The sequence below is a fragment of the Bos grunniens genome, chromosome X (assembly GCF_055505025.1).
Source record: "Bos grunniens cultivar Pamir isolate PY7600 chromosome X, Bosgru_T2T1.0, whole genome shotgun sequence".
Lineage (NCBI taxonomy): Eukaryota > Metazoa > Chordata > Mammalia > Artiodactyla > Bovidae > Bos > Bos grunniens.
The window spans coordinates 137,927,260-137,950,810 of NC_141194.1; the positions used below are offsets into that span (position 1 = coordinate 137,927,260).

A 23,551-nucleotide genomic window follows, 5' to 3' on the forward strand; every position below is an offset into this window, starting at 1 on the left:
CAGGAGGAAAATGGGACGACAGAGGATGAGATGGCTGGATGGCATCACCGACTCGATGGACATGAGTCTGAGTGAACTCCGGGAGTTGGTGATGGACAGGGAGGCCTGGCATGCTGCGATTCATGGGGTCAGAAAGAGTCCGACACGACTGAGCGACTGAACTGAACTGTGAAAAAACAATATGGAGGTTTCTCAAAAAAAACTAAAAATAGAGCTACCATATGATCCAGCAATTCCACTTTGGAGTATATATCCAAATAAAAACAAAAACACGAATTCGAGGGATATGTGCACCCCAATGTTCAGAGCAGCATTATTTATAATTGCCAAGCTATGGAAGCAACCTGTCCATCAACAGATTAATGGATAAAGAAGATGTAGTATATATAGAATGGAATACTACTCAGGCATATAAGAGAAGGAAATGTTGTTATTTGCAGCAACATGGGTACTTAAAGGGTATTATGCTAAGTGCAACAAGTCAGAGAAAGACAAATACCATATGGGGTCACATATGTAGAATCTTAAAAATACGACAAATTAGTGAATTTAAAAATTAAAAAAGCAAACAGGTATAGAAAACAAACTAGTCATTACCAATGACAAGAGGGAGGGGGAGGGGAAATAAAGGCGTAGGGAATTGAGGTACAAACTATTTTGTATAAAATACGCTACAAGGATATATTGTAAAACACAGGGAATATCCAATATTTTATATCTATAAATGGAGTAGAACATTTAGAAAAAAGACAAATCCACCTACACATTGGACCCTCACTTACCATGTACTTATCAACTTTTATTGTTACTTTCTTGGTTTTTATTGTTACTTTCTTTATTATCTTTTATTGACTATTTTCTTGTCCAACTAGGCAAGGGGCTGCCTGACCAGGGAGGCCAGGTGTTCTCACTTCTCCACGCGGGTACCTATTGTGTTTGCTGAGTGAATGAATTCTCTGAGCCCTGAAGCAACTTGACATATAATCGAACTGCAAGAGTCATGAAAATATAAATGTGAGAAGAAAATACCAGTAGCCATCACTGTGTAAAATCTTGGCTCTCACTTAGGTTGCAATCACTTGGAATTGTTAAAAATTAATGTCACCTGTAAACTTCTGATGGCCTTGTCTGGCCACCTCATAGAAGACGGCTTGTAACTCAGCTGCTCACGAGCCACGGCCAATGAGCCGCAACTGCTAAAGCTCCCTTTCAAAATGAGGTTTTACATGGAGTGGCAACTACTGCGGTAGAGGTAAATGAAAAAAAGTAAAGCCCACTTCATTGGATTTGTAATATAATTTCAATTCTATAGCATCAAACATAATAAACATTTAGAGCGTAATTTAAATTATAAGATTTTTAAACTCCAGACTGGTCTGTGGATTTTACTGTCTAACATCAGAACACTAGGTAAGACTAGGCAAGAAGGTTGCTTTCAGAATTAAAGAGAAATTCTTCACTGTTTAGCACTTGTTTTCAACACACAGGGCATAGCTTCAAAAATCCCCAAAGAGCCTACAACATCATAGCTAGTGGAGAGCATAATACCTAATGCAGAACCCCACGTGACAAAGATGAAGGACACGAACCAGCTTCCTGCCATATAATCAAGCAAGACATTTTCAAATCAGTAGCTATCAAATAATATTTCACTAAAAATGGTGCTTTTGAGAAAAACTGAGGATTATTTTTATTTATATTTGGCAAGAAATGACATTAATCTTTTATAAAGTATCATTATTTTTTAAATCGTTTCCCATTTGTAAATATAATAAATGAAAATAATCTGTGGAATTATTTTTCCCCAATCCTCATTTCAAAGCTCCTCATTATCCGAAAAGTCCATTTCAGCTTTAACATCATGCTAGATGCTTCCATTACAGGGCTATGATGGTTTTTAGAAATACATTTGTAGCTCACTGAACTGTATTATCTATTATATATAAGACTTAGCATATATTTAAATTATTGAAAATAAAGTACAAGGTGTGTTTTCCTTTTCTTCATGGTGTTTTCAGGAAGACATCAGGATCGTCTCTTCTTCCTAAAGAAAAACAATAACAAAATCAAGGAAAGATAAATTTACAAGCTATTAAAATTACAAGTTAACTCAAACTTATAAAATTTCCCACTTTATAAAGTTCACAAAGATAAAATCCCATGATCTAGCTCAAGCAACTAGTATTCAAAACTGTTACAGAGAGTAGAATACCGAGCCAATTTGTAAATTGGAGTTCTATTTACATTTCTTTTCAAAAAGCTAACTACTCAATTTAATTCACCACTTGAGTCTAATTGTCAGTTTATGCCTGAGCTTGGGTCCTGTCAAAAACGGAAATAACAACTCATTTCATTTTATCATAAATATTTATTGTTTCAATCAACACGTATCCTCTTACTTCAGACAAATGATTAACCCCTTTCAATAGATGTCAGCTATCACAAATCTGACAGCTGAGGACATTGGCTAGTGTTCGGTCATTAGCTTTACATATCCATTAAAATGGCTTTGCTCAAGAGATTTAACAATTTGCACTAGAGGAATAATAAAGTCGACTAACCTCCTTTCCTTTGCTACAATAAAATTTTATTAATTCAAGCGTCACAAATCCAGAAATCAGGATCGCGTGGACCAACCTAACATTAGCCTTTCCACCCTTGAAGGGAGAACACTATCTGCTAAGCAAAGGTAAAGAACAAACCCAGATGTTCTCAGAATTGTCCTTATTTCAAATGATTTGTGTCTGAATTCGTGAAGTGAAATGGTACTTATGGAGCCACAAAACAGGCTTGGGAAAACAAGACGGGAAAAGAGAGATGAAAATGTTGTGGGCTCATAGTATTTTTTATATTTCCGCAAAGTTTTATTAAAAGTTTATAGTATAGCATGTGGAAATCCAATAGCATAGGAACAGCCTCCCCTCAGTTGGGGTGTCGGCTCCATCTACTTTCTCGTTGCATTTTTCTTTGTTGTTGTTCAGTCGCTCAGTCTCATCCGACTCTTTGTGACCCCATGGACTGCAGCATGCCAGGCTTTCCTGTCCTTCACTATCTCTCAGAATTTGCTCAAACTCATGTCCTTTGAGTCAGTGATGCCATCCAACCACCTCATCCTCTGTTGCTCTCTTCTCTTGCTGCCCTCAATCTTTTCCAGCATCGGGGTCTTTTCTAATAAGTCGACTCTTCGCAAGAGGTGGACAAAGTACTGGAACTTCAGCATCAGTACTTCCAATGAATATCCGGGGTTGATTTCCTTTAGGATTGACTGGTTTGATCTCCTTGTTTGGATTTTTCTTACAGAACTGTATGTTTATGACTAGGGTCGACTCATAGCCCTGAGCTTCCAAAGCCCATCAAAGAAGGACAGTAAACCATACCTGTAGCACCTTGTGTACTTCTAGCTGAAGGCTTCTTCTCAACTGGATACTGCAAAGGTATTACAATACCTTGATCTGGCTTCTGAAATGCTGAAATGAGATTTTTTATTTTCCGGAAAAATCTTTTATGTACCCCCGGTGCTGTCTGGAAAATAAAAGGTCAAGCAGATTATTCATCTTCCTCGTAATTCTACAAAAAGGGCCTACAAAATGTGTAAGGGATGCTGAGAGAGGTGACATTTGTGTAATTTATTCAAATATTTGAAAACAGAAGGAAGCGGGAAAAACAACATTCTAGAAGAGCTCACTTTGGTTGGCTGAACTGCCCTGCAAGAGGAGCTAATGAGCTGTCATTTCAGTTCTCCCGAGGGTGGTATTAGTTTGTACAAGCCCCTGCTCATCACCCTGCCCTTCCCACCTGCTACCCTTCATACATCCCAAACCTCTAAGGGTATACAGGCCATTACCCACAATGAATTCACCAACGAAGAGGATGAAATTAAACAGGGGGAAAAAAACACAGATCCTATAGGTCATTAATAAAAAGCCTAAAGAACCAAGAAAAATTTTAAAAGCAAACAAAACAAGCACCCATTTTCCCTGTCATCATTCTACAATGTAAAATGCTACACAGGAAATTTAAAATTGCATTTTAAATGCAGGGCTGGCTAGTCCTCGTACTCTGACTCCACAATCTGTCCTGCCTCATCCTTCACATTCAATTTTTTCCTGCTTGGGAAACTTCCCTATCCTCCCCAAAATTGTTCTCTCCATCACCACTTCACTTGACAAGGTTTTCTCTATGACATGAAAATGAAAGACTCTCTGAGGTCACCTTTATTTATTTATCTGGTTGGTTTTGAAGGGATCATTATTTGCAGGTGACTATTAAAATGTACTCCTTTCCTGACATCAATTATCTTGTAAAGACACTACTTGAAATCAACAACAATTTCCTGCAAAAGCTTATGAGTCAAGCTTTAGGCATCAGCTCAAAACTGTCATTTTACATAAAATAAAATAATATTGCTATAAGCGATTGAACAATGACCAGGTTTTTTTTTTGTTTGTTTGTTTTTTTAGAAAGCTGTTTTTCAGCTCTTCCATCTGGAAAATTTTTGAGGTGGAAGCTGTTCATTTGTTAGCATTTAATGAGAAAACAGGAAGGCTGGCAGACAGACTTCCGTCAACTAGACTAAACGCTGAAGGTAACACACTATCCACTGTAACTCTTGGCCATTTCCTACAGTGGGGTAGTTTTTCGTTTAAAACACTGAAAAAGTTCTCTTTATTGATAGTTTTATTTAAGTGTCCACTCAGAGGCCCACACAGCTACTCAGTAGACGTACAATACTCTCTCACTCAGCTCCACCCTTATGGTCAAAACGCCTTTCCAGAATTCTATTGAACCCTCATCCAAAAGAACATGGCCATTCTTACAGGAGTCCAAAATTCCCTGGACTCTTACAGAAGTCCTAGAGTTCCTTGGCTTCAGGATAGAATCTCCAAATGGCAAAGGCAAGCTGTAGGCACAAAATAACCTTCTTGTATCTTCCTTAGAGTACTTTTTCATTTTCAAAGCCCTTTCCCATCTCTTGCCCCCACTATTTGACAGACTGGCTGTTCTTGGATGATTTGGTTACTCCCATTTGACAGATAAGAAAATGAAAATACAAGGAGATAATTCAGCTTGCCCAAGTCACACAGATAACCAGAGGCAGAATTGGCCCTGGATCCCAGGACCCAGTGCCTTTCCTCTCAGATTAGGACTAGACCAAACAGGTTCTACTGAGGTTAGAGTCACAGACCAGAAGAGAAACTATACACTCCCCCAGTATGGAAAGATTTCAAACCACACATTTTTTCACCTGTTCTTGTGGCTTGTAAAACCATTTATCAACAGAAGCATCTTTTTTATGGGGATTTATATGTACTTAACCTTGATTATCCACGCTAACAGAGAGGAATAATAGCACAGGATGTAAAAAAGCAATTGAAATTTGGCATGTAATGTTGCACTGGCAGATAAGTGACCAAATTTATAATGTTTTGCTTAGGTCAATAAGTGAAATTATTTAACGTCTACTGATCTACTGATGATCAAGCATCCAGAAAAGCCCCAAAGCACTGAAGTCAGCAGAAGGGTGTTAGTACATTTCTTACAATGTACCACAGACAATGTACATATTAGTAAACGATGGCTGACTGTCTGTAGAATTCTCTGAATTAACAATTCGGCTAAATTTTAGCCTGAGTCACATGAGATAAATTAATACACTTGGCAACGATACAACCTAAAATTCTATCTAAAATGAGAAATTCACATCATATTTGTCTTTCATAATTGAGTGGATCCAGGGTTCAATTTTACTCCACTCTTTGAAACAAATCGCAGACATACCTCAATTTCTAGCACAATCCTTGCACAGAAGATGAAGTGCTACTGTCAAGATTTTTCCTGCAGGGTAGCAAACTAAAGCATTGTTCCAAAAAGCAATATAAATATCTGTTATTTACCCAATTTTGAAAATACATTTACCACAAGAATTGTACCACTGACATCTCCCATCCTGTCACTGAACTCAGCTATTGTTCAAATTTGCACATTTGCCATACTGTCATCTCTGTTATCCATGGAAACATGTTTTGGATCACAGCTGGTCTTCGATATGCTCTAGAGAAATTTCTTCTAGTCAGGTGATATGAGATCTGAGAATACACACTAGTTTAATATTCACCTTAAGAAAAACGTAACTAAGAAGGCAAATTTAGTAGATAGGGAAAAATGCAATGCATTTCAAAAATAAATCGAGAGTTTGTTTTTTTTTTAACTGTTTTCCTTTTGGAGAAAACATGCCAATCTTCTGCTCTCTTGGTGCAGATAATTACAATATTATTAGATAAACGGGTCAGACCAGACAATAGAATGAGAGAGCATTTGTGTTCAATAAGCCTTTTCTTTCCTAACATGATCACAAACATGTACCATTCTGTGTGTGATGTTGTACTTGAAATGGAAGAAAATGAGTTAAAACAAAAGGTTAGCTAAACCCTACTAATTTAAGATCCTTTTCATACAGAATATTCTTCAGAAGCGGAAGGCTACTTCTCTAGGGAGAAGGGCTATTTCTGGTCAAATTATATACACATATATATGTATGTATCAAATGCTACTATTCCTCATAATAAATGAAATTTCATTTCCTATTCAATCATCTCTGCAGTGATGCAGAGAATTTTTTTAAATAAACAGGTATAAACAGTTTTGATTAGAGATAGTACTGCTTTTCCTCTAATTAGTATCATGGCATTAATTATCCTGATATAAAGCAACAACGTGTTTGAAAACTTGCCCTAATTTATCTCAGTAGTTCAAAACATTTGTAGTGTGCAGGTTGTGCTTTCTAGTTTACTGATGCATCTTTAAAGGTTTAGAGCTATTTTAATTTTTTTAAGTCTAGTCTTTAGAGTTTCTTAAATGCATAGAATGTGTTATTAATAGAGGTTGATATTAGCATTTACATTTTCAAACAGCTCATGATGAAGTGCTTTCATTATAAAGACAGACTTTTTATATAAGAGTCAGAAATCATTTGAAATCAGAAGTTTCCATTGCAGAGACCTCTATTTTGACAGCAGGGTAATATACTATCCTGGTAGGTAGAAAGAGATCCACTCTATAGGCATTTCTTGCAATGGCACAGTGACTTTCAAATTTTTCAAAGCCATCAGAATCCATTTTTCTAATGAAATCTTTCTCAGAGCCCCACTTGCTAAGCAAAATAAAGAGCTGCTCAGATTAAAGACAAATTGGGGACCCAAAGCATACCCGCATATCCTCCTCTCCTCCTATAACCCCCTGGGCAACTCCAAGGTACTAGATGGAAGGGCCTTAGGATTTTGAAGAGCGTAGCTCGAAAGCTACTATAATATTCCCTCTCTCTCTTTCTCACCTATCCTTGTCCTTTCATGTGGCTCAGCAGGGACTCCTGTCACCAAAGTAGAGCAGCCTTGATTACCCTAATACTTGGAAAATCCTATATTCTTCAAACTTTTATGATAGATAATGTGTAACACTTAACTGTATATAATCACACTGTTCAGCAACTTGGGTGAATTCCCATTGTTGAGGGCTTTGCTATTTAGGCCTGTGGCTAAGAGCTTTCCTTACACGCATTATCTCATTTAATCTTCAAAATGAATACTATGAGTAAGCACTATTTTTAGCCTTATTTTACAGATGAAGAAACTCGTTCAAAGAAAAGTTAAGTAACCTACCCAAGGTCAGAGACCTCTCAGAAAGGGGGTGAGGGTGGACAAGACGTGCAACCCAGATCCACCCTGACAGCAAACGCCAGGCTCTCACATTGCTGTTGAATTCATTTGGTATCACCTCAAGGGTCTTATAAGCTCTTAGAAAACAGGAGTCATGTTGTTTGATCCCCCACAGAACCACTTGAGTTAGTATTATTTAGTAAATAATTGTAGATTTGATTCTTTTATATATTTTTGATAGACTTTCTAAAATTTCACCTAGGTACTACAACTTTAACACAATCCTTTAGCTTTGTTATCTTTCCTCCAAAGTCAGACACTCAATACAATGGTGGCTGAACAGAACTGGGACCAAAAATTTTTTTTAAATGATCCATGAACAATTTTGGATTAGAGCATTAGTGATTTGATTTGGAGGAATATTTGGGGAATGTAGGATTTGACAGCTCTTTTATGAAAGCAATTGAAAAGTCAAACAGCTTCCCAATACCCCCAGAAGCAAAAATAAATAAAATAGCTATACCTCAGCACTCCAAGAACCTGTTTCTGTCTGGGACACTCGGTATGTATAAATGTAACCTTGATACCTGTGAAAGAATAAACTTTCATTACTGAAAAATTCCAAAAGAACAATGGGTGTTCTAAATTTGAGCTTTAACTATTACATATAAATATACATATACTGGGACACACATATATGGCACCAAGTCATTCGTAGAAATAAAAGCCTGGGGAATCTAACTTGCTCACACATTATATCTAGCTAGTCACAGTTTCCAGTAAGCCTTCTTTGTCTTTACTTTTTTTTTTTTTTAATGAGGGCATTCACACTCCTAAGGATTTGTCAAGTTGAGAGACTGCTGGGACAGAAAGAAACTAGAGACCTATTGTAATTGGTAAAAATTACAAATTATTAAGCCAGCCTAGGTGTCACAGTTGGTAAAGAATCCACCTCCCAATGCAGGAGACACAAGAGATGTGGGTTTGACCCCTGGGTCAGGAAGATCCCTTAAAGTAGGAAATGGCAATCCACTCCAATATTCTTGACTGGAAAATTCCATGGACAGAGGAGCCTGGTGGGCTGCAGTCCCTGGAGTCGCAAAGAGTCGGGCATGATGGAACATGCACACAATGACAAATTATTACATAGATTCAACAAAGTCTAGTTATATTACTTTTTAAGTACATATTGAGCCTTAAGGTGAAAACATTTCACTGGGCTAAGGTACTATGATGCCTACTTAAGTTAACAGTAATAATATTAATTATAAATACAATAAATGTGCTATATCCCTATGATGTTACTATTATTATGTAAATTTATAATATAGTACTAATAATAATTTGAAGGAGTCCTGCCAAAGTACTTGAAATCAGCTTGTCCTTTTAGATGGCATAAATATTTCCCCCAATTATTCAGTATGTATGCATATTATATATCTGTATAGTTGATTTCTACTACATGCCAAGAGTTTTACATGCTGTATTAGTTTGCTCAGACAATATAGCAAAATACCATAGTCTGTGTGGCTTAAACAAAAGAAATGTATTTTTGCACAGTCCTGGAGGCTAGAAATCCAAGATCAAGGTGCCAGCTACATAGGTTTTATTCTGAGGCCTCTTATCTTGCCTTGTAGGCAGCCACCTTCTTGCTGTGTGCTCACATGACCTTTTCCTTGTGTGTGTGTGTGTGTGTGTGTAGAAAGACATCTCTCTTCTTAAAAGGCCACCAATCCTATTGGGTTGGGGCCTCACCCTTACAACCTCATTTAACCTTAATTACATCCTAAAGGCCTATTTTCAAACATAGCCACTTTGGGGATTAAGCTTCAACATATGAATTTGAGGGGAGGGGGACATAATTCAGTTCATAGTGCTCCAACACTGGCACCCCCAGATTCACACCTTCTCTCATGTAAAATACATTCATTCCATCCCAACAGCCTCAAAAGTCTTCAATACATTCCAGGATAAACTCTACAGTCTAAATAAAGCCCAAAGTCTCATCTAAATATCATCTAATGAGGTATGACTGCTCCTGAGTCAAAATTCTTCTCCAGCTGTGAACCTGTGAAACCAGACAAGTCACATGCTTCCAAAATACAGCAAGGCAAGCATAGGACAGATATTCTCATTCCAAGAAGGAGATATCAGGAGAAAAGGGGTGACAGGTCCCCCATATGTGCAAAATTTCATAAGGTAAATTCCATTAGATCTTAATGCTTGAGAATAATCTTTTTTGAATGGACGCTCTACCCTCCAGCCCCACTGGGTGGCACTGTCACCCCCGTGGCTCTGCAGCAGCAGCCCTGCCCACCTGGCTCTGCTGGGCACTGATCCTGCCTTTGAAATTTAGGTGAAAGTGACCTTGCCCTCCTAGGCTTATGCACTCTGGTGCTGTGGTGGGAGTGGCAGCCCTGATGATCTCTGAAACGCTTTCAAGATCATCTTTCCATTTTCTTGAAAGATAAAACATTTTTGCAGCCAAATTGCTCTGCTGCCCTATCATGTTCCCTTTGGTCCAAACGGACAGTGTCGCTGATGCTTTGGTTCAAACTCTATTCCCAGCTTCTGCTGAGATGACTAGTTAACATCGTGGGTAATCTACTTAAGAAGCAATTGTCCAGCCATTCTCTTGGTGTTCTCTCCAGACCAAGCTTCCTCATTTTTTGCCATATGAGTGGGCTGAGAATTTTCCAAATCTTTAAATTCTGGTTTCTTTTTGCTTAACAACTCCTTTTTTGCTTCATCTTTCTCCTTTTGCATTTTATCATAAGTAGTCACGAGGAACCAAGGTATTCTTTCAACACCTTGCTTAGAGATCTCCACAGCTAAATATCCAATTTTCAGGTTCTACCTTCCACAAAATATTAGAACACAGTTCAGCCAAGATCTTTGCCATTTATAATCAGGATGGCTTTTCCTTTAGCTTCTAACAACACATTTCTCATTTTCACCTGAGACCTCACCAGAATGACCTTTAACATCCATCATTCTACCAACACTGTGTTCACAGCAATGTAGCTTTTTTCTAGCATGCATCTCCAAACTTCTCTAGTGTCTACCCGTGATCCAGCTCCAAAGCCACTTCCACATTTTTAGGTTTTTGTTACAACAGCACTAGACTTCTCAGTACCCAAATCTATACGAGTCTGCTTGGGCTGTCATAACAAAATCTATGTTATGCCATAGTCTATGAGTGGCTTAAACAAAAGAAATTTACTTTCTCATAGTTTTGGAGGCTGGAAGTACAAGATCAAGGTGCCAGCAACATAGGTTTCATTCCAAGTCCTTTTTTCTGGCCTGCTGGACAACCACCTTCTTGCTGTGCTCTCACATGACCTTTTCTTTGTGTGCATTCATTGAGAGAGAGTGCTGTCTCTCTTCTCATAAGGCCAAGACACTATTGGATTACAGCCGCACCCTTACGATCTCATTTAACCTAAATCGCCTCCCAAAGGCCCTATCGCCAAGTACATCCACACTGGGAGTTAGAACTTCAACGTAGGAGTTTGACAAGAACACAATCCAGCCCACAGCACATGCATTATCTCTTTTGGGCCCAACAGTAATCCTATGAACTTTATATTGTGAAATTGATTTTATAGATGAGGAAACGGAAACTTTGAAAAGTTAAGTAACCAAAGCCACGCTACAAATCAAGCACCAAAGGTGGGCTTTAAATCAGAGCTCTTTGACTGTAGAGCTCTGGCTTTTGATTCCCACCCTGTAATGGATATAGATTATTTATTATATTTTAGCATATATGGTACGTGTGTGCATGCTTAATCACTCAGTCACGTCTGACTCTTTGCGACCCATGAACTGTAGCCCGCCAGGCCCCTCTGTCCATGGGATTCTTCAGGCAAGAATACTGCAGTGGGTAGCCATTCCCTTCTCCAGGGGATCTTCCCAACCCAGGGGTCAAACCTGGGTCTTCCGCATTGCAGGCAGATTCTTTATCATCTGAGCTATCAGGGAAGCCCCAGTATGTAAGGTACTGCTATTTAATTTGCCTCACAAAAACCTTTGCTTCCTAGAAAAGTACAGTAAACTTTATGCTGAATCATTTCAAATTATGAATCTGAATATTCACAGTTTTATTTCAGACATTTTCTGATTGCTATTCTTTGGCACAAGTTTGGGTCAAAATATATCTTTGATTAGAATACGTGTTAAACTCTGGTAAAAGTAAATGTGTTTAAATCTAAAAGAACCTAAAGAATCTAAAGTATCTCAAACAGGGTCACCCTTGACTAATTGACCTCACTTACCATTAATCCCTTAAAGAACTAAAAGTCTTTAAATATGTGGATTAAATTACTGTATTTTTAATCAATATCCAAGAGTACTATTACCTAAGGGATAAAAAAAATTAGGTCTAAAACACTTTAGTCAGGTTCATTCGATTTGTGAAATCCAAAAAAGGGTCAATTTAATTTGCTGCTGCGATTACAGGAAATGTTTCATTTTTGTTATAAAGATATGCCAGAATATTTACATCATATATAAAATAGCTTGATAGATGCATATAATATACTATTTAGCACATATAATATGCTAAATAAATATAAAATATTACATTGTAAAGCCTTTTGCTTTTTTAAGCAATTGAAATGTACCTCAAAATCCACTGATTTCAGTAAGTACTCTACAGGGAACAAGTCAAGCACTTCGATTTCCATTTTTCACTATGAGAACTCCAAACATAAAGCTTTAAGTGGTTTTCTTAAAGTTACACAGCAGGGAATTCCCTGGCAGTCCAGTGACTAGGACTTAGTGCTTTCACTGCAGGGGCCTGGATTCAATCCCTGGTTGGGGAACTAAGATCCCACATGCCACCAGAAAAAGAAAAAAAAAAAAAAAAGGAAAATGGAGGTAGGAGCAGGGAAATAGCATAGGCCTTTATTTAGTTTCTTTTTCCCTATGGAAAGCGATTAATGGCAATAATTCAGTATCATTAAAGGTATTCTGGAAATTATTTAAAATCTCAGCAACGATGCAAGCAAAATCGTAGGTAACTGGTTTTCTACTTTCTCAAACAATGGGTTTCTAAAAGATACAATGAATCTATCTCTCTACTATCATTCAGCCTCATTTAGTCAAAATAAATGAGTCTGTTTTGAAAATTGTTTCCTAACGAATCTGATCTTATCGCACTTTCAGTTAAGAAGCAGGAACCTGAGTACCACTTCAAAAGTCCTTACCTCTTCAGTCTTGAACAACCTGATGTTAGTGGCACATAAAACTCCTTGTGATCAACCCATCCAACTTTAACAGTCTCCTACGCCCCAGCTCCTTCGATTTCTGAATGAGCAAAATTGTCTCCCCACTCAAACAAGCCAGCATTTCATCTCTTCCACTTCCAAGTTGCTGGAGTAATTGACCAAAGATCTCCTGTAGCCAGCTCTCGTGGATATACTCTCATCACTGATGGAAGAGATTTAAAACAGTGCAATTCAAATTATATTCCCAGGGTATTAGCAGAGCATCACCTGGGACCTTGCTAGAAATGTAGAATCTCGTGCCCACTCCAGAATTGCTGAGTCAGAATCTGAACTTTTAACAAGGTTTCCAGATGATTTGTAGGCACATTGAAGTTACAGAAGGATTGATTAAAAATGCATGGAAAATGCTCACACCTCATTGGCTTCTTTCACTCAACCTGGGCGCATCTGTGCCGCCACCCCTATAGTCAGTCTATGTTTTCAGAAAGAAATTTTATTTAAATATAAGCTGAAGCTTTTTCAAGGGTTTCAGTCTTCATAAAACAGTGTTTCTAAACTTCTTACTCTTTCTTCCCCAACAAAATTTCAGTTTTGTTTTCTGTAGCTTGTATTAAGAAATAGTAATCTTATAATATAAAAGTAAACTAAAATATGGATTATCTCTTTTCCAAACTACTCATGCTCTCTCCCCATCCACTGAAAAATCACTGTTTTAGGGAATAAATTGGCAAGTTATAACAAGGGCTATAAAACTGCGTATTTTTGACCTAATGACCTTCCTTATCTTCATCCGCTCTAAGGAATGAAATGGAAAAAGCAATTTGACCAAGATTTTCATATGAGTTCTATTTTAATAGTGAAAAAATGGAATTAACCTAAGGAATGTAACTCAAAATAAAGAAATGGCAGCAGAAAGAATGGTTCAAAACTAAACCAAAGTTCAAAGATATTAAAGAGCTATACTTTTTTAAAAAAATTTAAGCACATGGACCATGTCAATATAAAATGATAGTATGTGAAAAAAGTGGACACAAGGAGAGAGAGATGCCACTCTAATTACTGTTCAAAACTATCCTTGTATGTATATAAATGTAAATTTAAATTAACATAAATACATCTTTGTATATTATTTTTCCTTTTTTTCTTTTTTGGCCATGCCATGGCATTCAGGCTCTTACTTCTCTAACCAGGGATCAAACCTATACTCCGTGCAATGGGAGTCTTAACTAGTGGACCACCAGGGAGGTCTGTTAATTTTCCTTATAATGTTATACAACTGACTAATAACATTTTTTTAAATAAACAGAAGTGAAATTGCAATTTGAAGCTTTAAAAATCTAACCTAAACAAATCACAAATTAGAAAAATATTGTTCATTTTAAAAAACTGAAATTCCAATATTTGGCCACCTGATGCAAAGAACTAACTCATTGGAAAAGAACCTGATGCTGGGAAAGATTGAAAGCAGGAGGAGAGGGGGACGACAGAGAATGAGATGGTTGGATGGCATCACCGACCCAATGGACATGAGTTTGAGCAGGCTCCAGGAGTTGGTGATGGACAGGGAAGCCTGGTGTGCTACAGTTCATGGGGTCGCAAATAGTCAGACATGACTGAGTGACTGAACTGAACTGACTGACATCCCTTTAGGATTATTTTTCCTCTGACTATTAATATAGACAAACCAAGAATGTAGTAGTGTAATCTTTGGTGGGGGGCAAGCTGTGATACATGTGGGATCTTAGCTCCCCAACCAGGGATCAAACCTGTGCCCCCTTCATTGGGAGCATAGAGTCTTAACCACTGGACAGCCAGGGAAGCCCCGAATATACTGTAATTTTAACTTCCTTCCTCCATCAAACTGTTAGTCACACTTGTTGATAAGCCTGGAATTTTAAATTTATCATGAGAAAAAAATCTAGAAAATTAATAATTGGTATAAAGCAATTTTGTTGCTGTTGCCATTGACTAATTTTCTTGAAAAATTAATTTCTTAAAAAAACAAATATTTTGCATTTCAATGACTACAAAGCATGTGTTGATTCTAATATTAAAATGTGCCTTTATCTTTTCAAAAGCTGTCCCCAATTCTTGAAAAATGTTCTGGTTAGAAACAGACAAGAAGAAAGCAACCCGACTTATTTCTTATTCTCTCAAAAGGTCAGCATTGGGGACAGATCTTGCTTTAAAATTGATGAAACCACATCAATTCCTTCTTTATACCACTTCAAGGGCTACACAAAAGAAAAAGTTTAGCTACACCTGACTTCATGACACCACAAATAAAGCAAGCTAGTGCCCAGGCTGCCTATGTCTATACAAACAAATGTTATGTGCAAAATTCAAGGCATAATTATAATGTGACAGATTTTTTAACAACTATTTCAGAGCTTTTATACCCAGAGGAATGGTGTCCTATACAAAGCCATCATTACTGAGAGTGTTCTCTGATTCAAGAGGTTTTCCAGTTTCGTATGCCCCAATCTTCTTTCTTTCAGAGTGAATTTGAATTTTCAGAACCATCGAAAGTCATTCAGCTTCAAGTTTGATGGTAAAACTCTGTAAAACCAACTTCAATGAGTCATGACAATGAATATAATCTCTTCTTCCCTTGAAGTGCCACAGAACATTTTATTTCTGTACTCATACAATGGTCTAACTTTATCTCACAATTATTTATAGATTTTTTATTTATATTAATGAACACCTACTACATATTAACTTTGTAAATGTTAACTCATGCAAGAATTCTCATAACAACTCCATGAGGTGACTAGTATTATTATCACCGTTCCCCTTTCCACAGATAGGAAACCTGAGCCATGGATAATTTAAGTAACTTGCTCAAGGTAAAATAGCCAGGTAAGGGCCACAGTTGGGATGCACACCCAGAGGGTTTGACTGTAAGACATGGGCTCTTAACAATTTTTCTATGCTGTCTCTCTCTTACATAAGAGGGACTGAACAAACTGATCTTTAGGCGAATCCTAAAGCCAGGACTTGCCTGGCGGTCCAGTGGTTAAGACTTCTCCTTCCAGTGCAGAGGGTGAGGGTCAATCCCTGGTAGAGGAGCTAAGATCCCACATGCCTCATGGCCAAAAAAAAAAACAGAAAACAGAAGCCATATTGTAACAAATTCAATAAAGACTTTTAAAATGGTCCACATAAAAAAGAATCATAAAAAAGCATAGTTCTCAAAAAGGGGAGGCGTCTGCTTGGCCTTATGACTGGAAAGAAAGAGCGAAGGAAGAGGCTAAAGCATAGAGACCAGATGGGGAGAGCCCCAGAGCGTCAATCTGGGCTTCCCTTTTGCTTTAAGCTAATGACATCTTTAGACTAATCTTACACCTTAATTTTACATTGTCAACCAGAGTCAGCACTTGATTTATTGCCTTGTGAATTGTCCTTTTGGTGGTCTGTGTACTGCAAATTTAATCCTATGCCGTTAATGGATTATGCTCAGATAATTCAAAATAATTCTAGTGGCCTAAATTATCATGAAGATAAATGTGGCACCAACACACATAGCCAGTTGTATTCAAAAACGAACTCATTAAGTTTTATAATTTCTCATTCTTCTGTTCCCCTTAAATACAACTGAGAAGCTGGAGTTTTCTTTTGTCACTGTTACTTCCCCCATTTCTCCAGTTCAGTTGTTTGACAGGCACTTTATTCCCAGTCATCCTTTAAATCTTAACGGACAAAAAGATAATTATCCTTTCATCTAAAGACACATATGTCAAATGACTTCATTATGTGTCCCTTTATATATATATTTATTATATATAAAAAATATAATAGCATTTCTTCTTCCCAATTTTTCATCAGATAAAAGTAGCAAATTCAGATATGTACAGAAAGATGTACAGAAATAAACTATTTATTCGAACTAATTATTTTAAATATTTTAAATTGGTTTTTCTTTTATTACCATCAAACTATCCCAGTGGGCATTTAGGACTTTCCCAATGGTTGTCTATATTGAGGGTGAAAAAGAAATGCGAGGGCTCAAATGTACCTTAGTGAAGAGAAACTTGATATACCTTGAAAACCAAAAAGAATAAAATTAAATTGAATTTAAACTATTTGCATGGATATGAACATTTAGTATACTGGATAAATACAGAAAAAATACATAAAGTCAGCAGATTTTCTGTTGCAAAAGAAAATATGGTGGGAAAATTTTCCATTTATGATAGAAAAAAAAATTGACACATACATGCATGCTCACAGTAACTAGAAATAAACCTAAAAAATATGCAAGACCAATGGGAAGAAAGCTATAAAACTCTATTGATGAATATAAATGAAAAATTAATAAATGGAGAGACAGATCAGGTTTTTGGATGGAAAAACTAAATTCTTTAAAGATGACAATCCCTCCTTAACTTATGAATGAGTTTAACATAACCTCAGTGGGATTTTTTTTAATTTAACAAAATTATTCTAGATTTCATCTTGAAGAACCAACAGATAAGAATAGCAAATAATTTTTAATATATTCAAATATTATCATACTACAGAGCTAGTATTACAAGAATAAACCAATTGATCCAAATAGATAACTGCAAAATAGTAACTGTTATATGTAAGAATTTAACATATGATAAACTAGGCTAATAAATCAATCAGGAATGGAAGTTCTATTTATAAATCATTCGCTATTTTGAAACAAAATCAATTAGATCATTTCTCCACATCAAAATAAAACTCCAAATGGAATTAAAGAGTTAAACATAAACTAACCAAATCATAAATTTAAAGCAAAAATTGAAGTGAAGTTATAGGATATCTCTGCAAGTCAAAGAACTTTCTATTTTGGGAAGCAAAGGGAGAAATCAAACACAAGGAAAATGAATGATGGACTTTATTAAAAATGTTAATTTTTGTGTGTCAAAGAAAAGTGATGGCAAACACCAAACTGAGAAAAGATACATCAGATCAAGGATTCGAATATAAAAACTCATACTGTATTCAGAAAAATAGTAAGATCCAAATGGTTAAATGGACAAAATACACACCAAAGAGTCAATTCATGAGCAAGGAAATACAACAGTTTACCAACCACACAGATACTTGATCACTAGTTAAAGAAATATGAAATAAAGAATGAGACATCAAATTTCAAGAATTTTTTTAACAAGAATACTCATTTCTAGGGAGCATGCAGTGAGACAGACACTTTCATGCAGTACTGGTAAGCATATATATAAACTGGGATAACCACTTGGGAAAAAATATTTGGTGATCATGTGTACATCAAGAATCTTAAACTACTCATGTTTTCTGATTTAAAAATAACACATCTTGAAATTTGTTATAAGGAAGTAAGCGTAAATATGAGGAAGTCTTTAGGGATTGAAATATGAATCATGACAAACTTCATAATAGCAAAAAAAGAATGGAATGATTCATATATCTAAAAATAGATGACTGGTTAAGGAAAACATAGTTGGGTTGGTTGGACTACCATGAAACTATTAAAAATAATGTTTTAAAATCACCTGTAAGAACATTATATACAAACGTGCCTTTTTCAAGTTAGGTGGAAAACACAGCAGAATATAGTATTAGAAAAGCACATGCGTTTATAAAGCAATTGTTTTATTAAAATATAGAAGAAAAACCACTTAATTTTCAACAATAATTGTCTTTAAGTTATAAAACTATAGATTATTTTCTCTCATTTCTACTATCTACATCTTAAAAAATTTCTATAATGTGAATAGGTGTTTAGGAATTATTTTTAATAGACTTATTATACCAAAATCTGGATTTATTTATTGAAAATAATTGGAAGAAAAACTTCTTGCTTTAAATGAAGATGAGCAATCTTATCAATGGAAGATCTCTTTAATACCTTTTGACATTCAGTTTTCCAAAATGAACAGAGGAAAAGGCCATGATCAGGGGCTCAGAACTGGGGAAAGGAGCAAATCTAGTGAGAAAGTATAGTATAAAGTACAGCTCAGCTTCCCTGGTGGCTCCAACAGTAAAGAATCCACCTGTAGTGCAGAAGACCCAGGTTCGATCCCTGGGTCAGGAAGATCCCCTGGAGAAGGGAATGGCTACCCACTCCAATATCCTTGCCTGGAAAATTCCATGGACAGAGGAGCCTGGCGGGCTACAGAGGGTGGCCACAAAGAGTCGGACACAACTGAGCAACTAAGCCACCTTACCACCACTTGAAAGGCACATGCAGTGTGTTATTTCTGCAATAAAAGTACAGAAACTAAAGCTCAACCAAACCTTCTTGGACAATGAAAACAAACAAAAGACAGAATGAGAAACTATTTTGCGTGAACACTGCAATAAATGCATGTTTGTTAGCTATACTTTGTTGTTCATTTATATATGACACCATGGACATTGTCATTTCTACTGTATATCATAATTATACGTGTTTTGGTTTAAAATGAGTATATGGTTTATTTCAAAATAAATTTGATTTTGTTACTACGGTGTAGTACTAAAAAAGAGGAAATGAAATGTTGACGTTTATCAGGAGGGATCCTTGGCTCAAAAAAAAAGCTGAGAAACTGTCATAAAAGGCAATGTATCATTGTGTCTTCCCTCTGCAGCAGTCTGGCCATCACCCTCTAGGACTTGGAGGCCCAGTATGCCCACTGAAAGATATGTTAGGGGGACTCCCAATTTGCTGACTATTTTCCACTACTTCATTAAAAGGTTTGCATGGAGAACCTAGAGTCATAAAAACTGATTTTAGGCAAGATTCACTTTGGGCAAAAAACTTAATCTGAGAATTTCCCATCTGCCTAAGTTAATTCCTTACGTGGTCCTGGCCCATATGAGTAATAGGCTAAGATTATCCTTCTCTCTTGCATCTTTTACCAACTATAATCTTCTGCAGAAAATAGAGCACACATTACTATTCTTGTTTTACAAATATGAAAACCAAGACCTACAGAAGTTGAGTGACGTCCCAGAGGCCACAGCCTGGCCTCCTGATATCAGCCCAAAAGCCTATTGCCATAAAGAATTTGCCTTGACAGTTCATTCATTAATTCAAAAACATTTATTGAGTGCCTATTGCATGCCTTATGATACCTGTTGCACGCCAGGCTGTGTTCCTGGTGTGGGAGATGGTGTCTCTGCCCCAGAGAGATTACATTCTAGCAGGAGAGCCCAGCAAGACAAAAGTAGACAAGCAAACGTCAGACAGCTGAAAGCTCCCAGAAGAAAAATAAAGTGGCGGATTATAACTGGGACAGGGAGAAGGTACTTATTTTAGTGGCTAGTCAAGGAAGTCCTCTCTAAGAGAAGAGGGAGAAGGAACAGTTAAGTGTGAAGATCCTAAGCAAGGAGCAGCTTGGCAAGCTCGAGAAACAACTAAGAGACCAGTGCATCTGAAGTCTTAGGAACATCCTGCCACACACTTGTCCCCGGCTCTTCCTTCCCTTCCCAGGCGTTTTGTACCTTAATTTTTACCTCTAGGTTGAGGGTCCCATTACCTCCTTTGGTGAGCTTTCCTAAAGAAGCTCCTCTCACCAGTCCACTCACTCCTCCACCTTCTATTGATAAGAAAAGAGCCTAGGAATACGAGTTGGCTTTCACTGACCTACCCCAGTTTTCACTTTGGAAAAACAATAATATAAGGAAAACCTAAAATCTGAGCCCAAGGGATTCACTAGCTTGCACATATTTCCCTTGAAGCTTTTATAACAAACGTATTTAGTTTGGCCTGAGAGTTGCCACAAATATGCCTTGCCCATTTAAAAAAATACAATAAACAATGAAAATCCTCTAACACCAGGCTCAATACAATCTCTCATCAATGACCCAGAAGGAACTTCAAAATCTTGCCATGTATCATCAGACACCAAAATTACAACCAAGCATGTTCCCTCATTTTGTTTCTGTCTAGAAGCTACTGTACAGGGCTGCTGCTTTCATGAGTGTTTTTACCCTGCTAACAAAGAGTGATTGAGCTAGGGACTTCCTTAGAAACGCCCCGTGAGTACTTAAAGATATTGACTGAAATATATATATATTATATATATATTATAATAAAAAGTACTGAGAGTGAAAAAATAATAATAACAACAACAGCTTACTTTTACTGAACACTTAGTATGCATCAGGTCCAGTGCTAAATTTTCTATGTGCATTACAGCATTTAATGCTCAGTGCTATGAGGCAGGTAGTAATATTACATTTTTTGGACAAGAAAACTGAGGGACTGCGAGGTTAACTTGCCAAAGCCAGCATCAGACTAGCACAAGATTAGGTCTCAGCTCTGCCTGACCCTGGAGCCCTGGAGCAAAGATGAAGGTGCATCTGATTCAAAATGGGGCTTTAGACCAAGAGATGCTTAGGTAAAGGGCAAAGCTGAATCATACCGGGTGTTTTCCCTCCATGTCCTTTACGACTATTGTCTCTCCCAGCGCTTATCACGGAAAGGCCCTATTTCTGAAACCCCACCCCACCCCCCTCCAACTCCTGTAAAGAAAGCTAATTAAGCAAATCCAGAGAGGTGGTTTTATTCTGAAACGTCCCTCTCTCCCGCATCCTGACCTAACTGGTATTGCTGTCTTAAAGGATTCCGTTTCTTAGTCTTTTTCCTCTCTTGAATTTGAAATCTTCCTTTGGGAAGATACCTCCAAAGCCATTGCCAGAGAGCTGGAGAGAGAGGCCTCTCCTCTGAGGAGCTGGCAGCCCTAAATCTGGCCATTCCCTCATCCCAGGCCTCCACCTTGCTAGCCTCTACCAGAGGTCCAATCTGAAGCCAGGAGCCTGAGTCCTTTTGGCAGCAAAGGCATATTCTAGGCTCCTTTTCCTCCACTGCAAAGAGCGTTCCTACAGCCGCCCACAAAGGCACTGGAGAGGACCCTCTGAAGAGCAGGAAGCCCAGGCGAGACACCCCCAGTGAGGGACGTGAGCCGAGCGGCGGGCAGTGGGGGCTCCAGGTCCCGTCATGTACTCACAGCACACACAGACAGTACACGCCCGGGACACTCTCGCTGTCCCTCAGCAGGTAGCTGCCGTCCAGGCCCGTGGCGAGCAGGAGCTTCTCCCCCGTCTCCCGGCTGATCTTGCCGTGATACACAGCCACCGCGTCCATGGCCAGGGGACAGTAGCAGGGAAAGGCCGCTGTTGCTGCTGCCGCCGCAAGCAGACACGACTCAGCCACCTGCCTCCCTGTTCAGCCAGATGTTCAAAAAAGAGAAAGGAGCGCCCCAACAACAGGATGTTGTCTACCTGCCTCACAGCCTCCTTCTCGCACTTCAGTGAAAACCAGGTCAGCAGTTTAGCAGCTTGGCTACTGCCCTAGGGTTCGATTCCCCCCTCCCCTCTCTGCTCCGCCCCCGCCACGCAGGGTTGGGGTGGATGGACGGACAGAGAGGGGAGGACTATTGGAAGAAGGTCCTTGCAGGATGTGGCCTGTGCTCCCAAATGCACGCAGACATGAATGCCTGGTAATGTTTCTGTCCTTGCAGTTTTCCCAGGAAGGCCACCCTGACTTAGCTTAAATAGTCCCCAATGGGGTTAATGAGACAGGCGAGCTGTGTTGATCTTCATGTGGGGCAGAAACATACTGACAGAGAATGAAAAGCCCAAAAGCTCTGAGACCAAAACACAGAAGTCATCAGTATTGTCAGTGGGTGATCCCCACTGAGCACAGGCGGGAGGCTCCTAGGGAATCAGGCAGGAAGTGAACAGCACACTTGAGATCCGCTGCCTCACCTACCCAAGCCCTCCCCTTCTCTTTGATTCCTCCTAATCATCTCCAGCAGTCTTGATCCGGAACAAATCAAACATTTCCAGCCTTCTTGTCCAAGATCCCAAAGTGCTGGTTGAGGTACAAAAATCAGTCTGTGTCCAAAGATGTTCCAGATATATCTATTTGATGGGCTTTCGATGAGAGAATAAATCATTTCATTGGTGCTTTACCTTTATGTGGACTTGTCTGTGCCTTTTGACATGCAGGGCCTACCTTTTAGCATCTGGGACATCAAACTTGTTTTAAGTCCATTGTGAGTGTTGATAATTGTGTTGTATCTTTTATCGTCTGTAGTTAATAGAGAATATGGTTTTTGTTCAATTGATGCTAAACTATCAAATTTTTTAGAACCTTTCAATCTTTATTTCCTTCTGTCTTGTATTTCAAGATGTGCTGCTAAGGAATATTTCACCCAAACTTCCTCATTTTTCACTAGAACGAGAGCTTGTTTAATGTTTGAAGCTGAACGCTCTTCTACATTTTTTCTTTTGAGTGTGTAAAATACTTTTCTCTTTCTTTTTAGATTGTTTTTGATGTAGACCATTTTTAGTCTTTATGGAATTTTTTATAATATTGCTTCTGTTTTATGCTTTGGTTTTTTGGCTGCAAAGCATCTGGGATCTTAGCTCCCCATGCATGTATGCTAAGTCACTTCAGTTGTGTTCAATTCTTTGCAACCCTGCGGACTGTAGCCCACCAGGCTCCTCTGTCCATGGGATTCTCCAGGCAAGAACAGTGGAGAAGGTTGCCATGCTCTCCTCCAGGGGGTCTTCATCAAACCCACACCCCCTACATCGGAAAGTGAAATCTTAAACCACTGGACCACCAGGGAAGTCCCTGTAAAATGCTTTTTAAAATTGAAATTTAAGTAGCTGAAATTATGTTGTCTGTTGTGTCTCTTCAACAATGTCACACCTAGTTCCTTGAGA

General features: G+C 38.1%; 1 protein-coding gene across 2 annotated transcripts; it reads right to left on the reverse strand.

The window, feature by feature from the left end:
- Positions 1 to 1,662: 1,662 nt before the first annotated feature.
- SH2D1A (SH2 domain containing 1A) lies at positions 1,663 to 22,316 on the reverse strand. Of its 2 annotated transcripts, none has more exons than XR_015159087.1 (4): positions 21,826 to 22,145; positions 8,176 to 8,239; positions 3,378 to 3,467; positions 1,663 to 2,044 (listed from the first exon to the last, which is right to left on the reverse strand). XR_015159087.1 is itself a non-coding variant. In XM_086388155.1 (4 exons), exons 1-4 carry the CDS (start codon positions 21,960 to 21,962, stop codon positions 2,004 to 2,006), a joined length of 387 nt encoding a protein of 128 aa, XP_086244281.1. In that variant the 5' UTR covers positions 21,963 to 22,316; the 3' UTR covers positions 1,663 to 2,003. The 2 variants fall into 2 exon arrangements, 1 of the variants encoding a protein (XP_086244281.1); XM_086388155.1 differs by having other exon boundaries at positions 3,378 to 3,522; positions 21,826 to 22,316.
- Between the last annotated feature and the right edge of the window lie 1,235 nt (positions 22,317 to 23,551).

Coding starts and splice junctions, on each gene's coding strand:
- SH2D1A (XM_086388155.1), bottom strand. CDS start 21,962: ATGGACGCGGTGGCTGTGTATCACGGCAAGATCAGCCGGGAGACGGGG. Junction 8,240..21,825: donor GTGTACTGTCTGTGTGTGCT/GTGAGTACATGA, acceptor ATTCTTTCACAG/GTATCAAGGTTACATTTATA. Junction 2,045..3,377: donor AAGTACACAAGGTGCTACAG/GTATGGTTTACT, acceptor GTTTTTCTTTAG/GAAGAAGAGACGATCCTGAT.